The 6,000-nt window shown below is 67.4% G+C and overlaps 1 protein-coding gene across 29 annotated transcripts in view; it reads left to right on the top strand.

Annotated features, from left to right (window-relative positions):
- The window catches only part of KIF1A (kinesin family member 1A), a 37,474-nt gene that overhangs the window by 472 nt on the left and 31,002 nt on the right, over nucleotides 1-6,000 (top strand). For 21 of the 29 annotated variants that reach the window (XM_035334142.1, XM_035334151.1, XM_035334137.1 and 18 more), the window contains exon 2: nucleotides 3,515-3,665. In XM_035334142.1, coding sequence (XP_035190033.1) covers nucleotides 3,560-3,665 — 106 coding nt within the window. In that variant the 5' untranslated portion in view covers nucleotides 3,515-3,559. Of the gene's footprint in view, nucleotides 1-3,514; nucleotides 3,666-6,000 lie in introns of those variants that run through there. The other 8 variants (XM_035334149.1, XM_035334138.1, XM_035334136.1 and 5 more) reach the window with 1 other exon arrangement.

The following is a 6,000-nucleotide window of genomic DNA, read 5'->3' as shown; positions in this document are numbered from 1 at the left end:
GCTCCCCGCGGCAGGTGGCCGGCGCTGTGCCGCTGCGCCATCCCGCCGTCATTCCGCTCCAGAGTGAACGGCGGCGGCGGAGGCGGCCGGGGGGGGGCTCTGGGCACGGGGGGGCGGCGGCGGAGGGCGCAGCAAGGACGAGCTGCCGCCGCCAACCTTGGGGACCGGAGGGGAGCGCCGCCGTGTCGTGGGGGGCGATGGCTGGAGGGGGGGGCGGCTGCGGGGTGGGGGCTGCCGCAGGGCCTCGCCGCTCAGCCCCCTTTGTCCCCGTCCCCGCCGAGCCCCTCGTCTTGGTGCCCCCTCCTCCATGTTGTCAGGGAGGGGGGGTGGCCGCGGTGGCACGCACGCCACCGCCGTCCCCACGGGTGGCCGCAGCTCCCCGTGGGGTGCCGGCACCCCGCGTCCCCCCCGTGGGGGTGTCCGCAGCCTCCGGGGCCGGCTGAGGGTGGGAGAAGCCCCGTTAGCGGTGCCCCCACAAATCCGAGCCGTGCGAGGTGCAGGTGACACGAGGCTGCCCCACGGCCGCGTCCCACGCCGGGGTGGCCGGGAGGAGCGGGGCAGGTGGCCCGTGGTGGGGACAAAGCCGTCGGCCCCGTGCTGTCCCCGCGGGGCCCGGCTCGCCTCCGGGCGCTGCCCAAGCCCGCGTGGTGCCGCAGGGCGAAAAACTGCACCGTCACGGCCCCTCGCGCCCAGGGAGCAGGGATGGGGAGCGGGGGCGGCCTGCTGGCGGTGGGGTCTGGGGGGCCGGGGCGCTGCCCCGACGCCCCCAGGGAGCAGGGGGAGCCCCGGGGGCTGATTTTAGGGCAGGTGGATGGAGGGGAGAGGCATCCCGCGGCCCTCGGGGCGGAGGCGGCGCAGCCCCACCGAAAGGGGGAAAAAAATAAAAAAAATAAGCAATTCCTATGGGCCTGGGTGACGGGGACAACGCAGGGGCTTTGCCATCGAGCTGGGAGGGGCAGGCGGCCGCCCCCCACTGTGTCACATCACGGGGGTAGCGGCAGCCCCGTGGGGAGGGTCCCCGGAGGAAGGGCAGGGACCCCAGCGGGGAGCCCCCCGGGGGGGCGCAGGGCTGGGGAGGGGCGAGCCTTTTGTGGCTGGGCACCCTGCGGCAGCCGGGGGACGGGTTTCTCCTTGAAGGGGCGGTGGCGAGTCCCCGCGGCCTTCCTCCGGGAGGTGTTTACCTGCGGGTGGCACCGGGGGACGGGTGGCACCGGGGGACAGCGCGCCCCATCCCGCCGGTCACCTTGGCGGTGGCAGGGCGGGGTGGGGCAGGGCTGGCGCGGGCAGCCTCGGGATTACGGGAGCCCTCTCTGGTTTATCCCTGCCCAATTAATCTTAGCCGATCCCGTTAATTGCTGCTCTCTAGCCCTCGTGCTCTTGGGCTGGGGGTGGCCGAGAGGGAGGTTTGCCGGGAGGGGACGCGCCACACGGCCGCGGTGGCCCCGCGGGGGGGCTCCCTCCGTGCCTCCCACCCCGATCCCGCCGGGAGCTGGACCGCTCCCAGCGCCGCCCGACTGCGCTATTGAATTTCTCTCGACGGCGGATGAAAGCGGGCGCTGGCTGACCCTCCCTGGGCAGGGGCCGCGCTCCGTCTGCCAGCCCGGCCCCGTGAGCCGCCGGCCGGCTGTGCCAGTGGGGCCGGGGGGGCTGGAAGCAGTGCTCCCCGCCGCCACGCGCCCACCGCTCTCCGCAGGGTGCCGGGGGTTCGTGGCTGGGGGCAGCGGGCCCTGCTGGGGAACCGCAGCTCCAGGTCCATCGGGCTTCCCTATGGAGCAGCCCCCGTGGCTGTGGGGGGCTGCAGCTGGCCGGAGACCCCAAATCACGGGGAGGGGGAGGCCCGCGGAGGGGCTGCGGCCCGGCGCCAGCCTGGCTCAGGCACAGGCAGCCTTTGTCTTGGTGCCGCGGTGAGAGCGCGGCCGCGGGTCGGAGAATGGCAGCGCTGGGACCGCCGAGGCGCAGCGGGGCGAGGGGGAGGCTGCGCTGGCAGCTGGGGAAGCTGAAGGAAATGGATGGAGCAGCTCGAGGCAGAAAATGGAGCCCGGGCTGCTTCTCTGCAGCGGGCACAGGGCTGGGAATAGCGGCGAGGCAAGGAGGGGGCTGGAGCAGTCAGCTCGTGCTGGGCACGGGGCCTCCAGGAGGGCAGAAGGCACGGTTTTAGCTTGAGGACGAGGCCAGGGTCAGGCCAGGGTGGGACCCCGAGCCGGCAGGACCGAGGGGCACCAGCACAGCACGTGGGGAGGGATGGCCGCGGCACGAGGCCACGCGGCGAGGAGAGCACCTGGGGAAACCCTGGGGGGAAGCAATGGGGCTGGAGGGGGCTGCGGGGGGAAATGGCCCTGCAGCCCTCCCACCCAGCGATGTATCGTGTCATTTCGCAGAAAAAAACCCAACCAAACCAAAACAACCCCCCAATAAACAAGCAAAAAAAAAAAACCATTTTCCTCCCCCCTCTTTCCTTTTGGTCATAGTTTATTGTTTATTGTCCCCACTTTCTGGCTGCAAATTTTCCGTTGCACCACGAGCACACCTGCCGCTGGGCAGAGCATGCGTGGTGTTATTTTATTTTATTTTTCTCCATTTTGGGACCGAAAACCAAACTGACAAAACCCAGCTGTTTTCAAAGCGGTTCCCGTCTCTTGGGACTGTCATGTGGGTTCTCCACATTTTCCACAAATTGAGTTGTATTTTCACTCGTACCCCGGGAAGGGCCGTCTATGTGTTGAGGAGGACCCATCTGCGTTGCTCTGGTTGCCGCTAGATGTGGTTCAAGGAGCCGGAGCCGGGCCAGCGCTTGCCCCGCGCATCTCCCGCAGGCACTGCCCCTTCCGCCGTGCCCCTGCTCCCGTGCTGCCCTCTTGCCTTCCCCTGCCCGCTCCCGGAGGCTTTTGGGGCTCCGCTGGCAGAGATGCCCCTTGCTTGGTGAGATAATTGATCGTTGGGTTAGCTAGATTAAGTGGAAAATAGCTATTGAGTGCCGGCCCTGTGGCGCAGGGCAGGATGTCGGGGCCGTCAGTCCGCACTGAGCACGCTGATGGGCACGCAGAAATGTTTGCCATAGGGTCACAGAATTGCTCGGGTTGGAAAAGACCTCGGAGATCATCCAGTCTGACCTTGTCCGTCAGCCTCCTCCTGCCCCCTGCCCTTGAGCCGAAACGTGCTGGTTTTCCTCCCCGCGGTCCTGCCGTGCGGGGGCTGGAGGCAGGAGGCTCTGGGGACGGGCGAGGGGACGGCTGCTCCCTGAGGTCGGCACCCAGGGTGGAAGAACTGCCCTTGGGGTCGCTGTGGTGCTGGCTGTGCCCTGTAGCCCTGCCCCTGGCTGTGGGAACCCAGGAGGGGTACCGCGGGGTGTGTGGCTGGCAGGCGCCGGTGCTGGGTTCCCAAAGGGCTTATTCCCACTGCAAGCCCCGTCCTCTTGGCTTGATTTGGGCTCGGCCTTTCATCCATTTTTTCCAGCAGGGTCACGACGTGGGGATTCACACGCGAGCTCTCCTAACCCCTTCTCTCCCCCGCGCAGGACAGCCGCCGCTCCCCGTTAGCAGCACCACCTCCGGCTGGCGCGATGGCGGGAGCGTCCGTCAAGGTGGCGGTGCGCGTCCGGCCCTTCAACTCCCGGGAGATGAGCCGGGAGTCCAAGTGCATCATCCAGATGTCGGGAAGCACCACCAGTGAGTACCGACCCGGGGGCCACCCCCGTAAACCGGGGTGGGGGGGTCAGGATAACGCACGCCCCCGACCCCGCCTCAGCAGGGCCGGGAGTCGCCGTGCGGATGCGATGGAGGGGCAGGGGTTTGGAGCAGGGCTCGACCCCTCTTTAAATAACGGGCCGTAGGTGCTCGTGGTGGAAATGGTGGCCACGTCCCTTCTCTTTGGCTCCGAAAGCCTCCAGATGGGATGGCATCTAAAATAACTCCCGCCCGCCCGCAGGGCTGGAGCTTCCTGCGTCACCGCCGGCGGCGGGGGAAGCGCCGGCGCGAGCCACCCCCGTGGCGCACGCCGCCGGCGAGGATGCTCGAGCGTGACGTGCTGGGGACGTCTGGCAGGTCCCCGGGGTGCAAGAAGGATCAGGTTTGGAGCGGAGCAGCCGTTCAGTCGGGCACGTCCCCCCTGCCCCCAGCGCGGGCGCTACAGCCGCAGCTCCCGGCTGGCCCTTTGCTGACTGCGAGGTTTTTCTCCCCCGCGCCCCGCTGCAGCCGCTGGGCGATGAATGGACAAAGCCCAGGCTGATCCCCTTGGCGTGGCTGGAAGGGGTCTGTGCTCTGCATAATTCATTCGCCGTAATTCACTAAGCCCCGCTGGGCGCAGGGGGCGGCTGGGGAAGGGAGACGAGGAGGAAGGAGCCAGCCCTTCTCTGCAGCCCTTTTTTCCCCCAAATTTCCAGCCGCCGCCCCCTTTGGCTCGCGGTGGCCACCCACCCACCCACCAACACTGCTGCTTTGTTCCTGTGGCGGTGCTGCAGGGACCGGGGGGGGGACACCCCGGCTGCCTTCCCATGAGCCCATTAATATTCCCCGGCTGGAGCCGCGTCCCCCAGGGCGAGCGCGGCGCTGAATGGCAGGGGTCTGGGAGCCGGGGGCAGGAGGAGCCCGGCCGCTGGTGCTGCCAGCCCAGGCGTTTTTCCAGGCATTCCCCCTCCACGACATTGGCTCTCCAGGGTTTTATTCTAGCCTGAGGCCTTGTGAGATGTTAGTTGTCATGGCAAAACACAGGGATTTAAAATATGATGATTATTTTCTCTCCGTGCAGTTTTTCTGCTTTATCCTGCTCAATACTTGTCCCTTGTTTGTCACGAAGCCGAGGGATTTCTCCAGATGTTTTCCTCCTCCCTCTCTTGTCTCTCTTTCCTCCCCACCTCCTTTTTTCCCCTCCCCTCTGGCCAGCTTTGCAAAACCCCCGGGGTCCCCTCACACAGGTGGGGTTCAAGCAGTAACAGGAAGGGCGGTGAGGGAAAGCCCCCGGCATCGCCCATCCACTCAGTGGCAAATAACCAGAAAAGAAAGGGGCACGGAGAGCGCCTCAGCTTCGGGGACAGGAGGGGAGACACAGCGGGTTGTGGCACGCTTCCTCTCCTCCATCCTCCATTTCCCAGCCCCGTCCAGGCTGGGGACTTGCCCCCCCCGGCAGCTGGGCGGCCACAGCTGGGGCTGCCAGGCACCCGGAGCCGCTCGGTGCCATCCCCGGCTCCTCCTCAGCCCCGTGCCCGGCACAGATGGCACCGGTGCCGGCAGCAGCCTCCCCATGCCAGCCCCTTCCCATCGCTGCCCCCACACGTCTGAGGCTCCCATCCACCCCTCGGCTTCTCCCGGGGCAGTCCCAGAGCCCCACGAGGCCGTCGGCCCCACAACGTGCACGTCTGGCCAGAAGGCACCGGAGATGCTCGGCCTGCCCCTGCAGCCACCCCTGCCCAGAGGGACCCCACACGTGGGTGGGTGATCCCTGGCCTCAGGATCCGGGTCTCCTGACAGGGACCTGCGCCTGGCAGCAGCTCAGAGAATGTCTGAACCCCTTCTGCAGGCGCAGCCTGGGCTGTGGCCGTGAGCTTTGGCTGCCGGCAGCTCCCTGCTGCGGTTTTCGGTCCTGACCCCGTTTCACACCCTGCTGGCCTTTACAGCCAGCCTCTGGCTCCGGTCCAGCCGCAGACGTACAGCCCGGTGTCACCCTGTCTGTCCTGGCCAGCGCAGGACCCTGCACGCGGTGAGCGTGTGTCGGTGTGCTGGGACCAGCAGCCAGGAGCAGTGGCAGCTCTCCTCCCGTTCCCTCACCTCTTCTGTCAGCTTCGTGGTCGAGGCCATCCTTGTCCATTTGATACGGCCAAGCCCATTCCCTAGCGACCCTGGCACTCGTGGGCAGGCTTCATCATTAATTCAGGACCCAGCCTGTACGGAGGGCAGGAGAACAAGTGGTTTTTTTCCCCCAGCCATCCTGAGCAGGAGCGCGCTGGGTCACCGTGTGCCTCGGTGCAGGCAGGGCACGCTGCTGGTGTGCCCCTCTCGTGGGCCCTGC

The sequence above is a fragment of the Oxyura jamaicensis genome, chromosome 9, assembly GCF_011077185.1.
Source record: "Oxyura jamaicensis isolate SHBP4307 breed ruddy duck chromosome 9, BPBGC_Ojam_1.0, whole genome shotgun sequence".
Classification (NCBI taxonomy): Eukaryota; Metazoa; Chordata; class Aves; order Anseriformes; family Anatidae; genus Oxyura; species Oxyura jamaicensis.
This window is presented reverse-complemented; position numbering and strand designations above follow the sequence as displayed.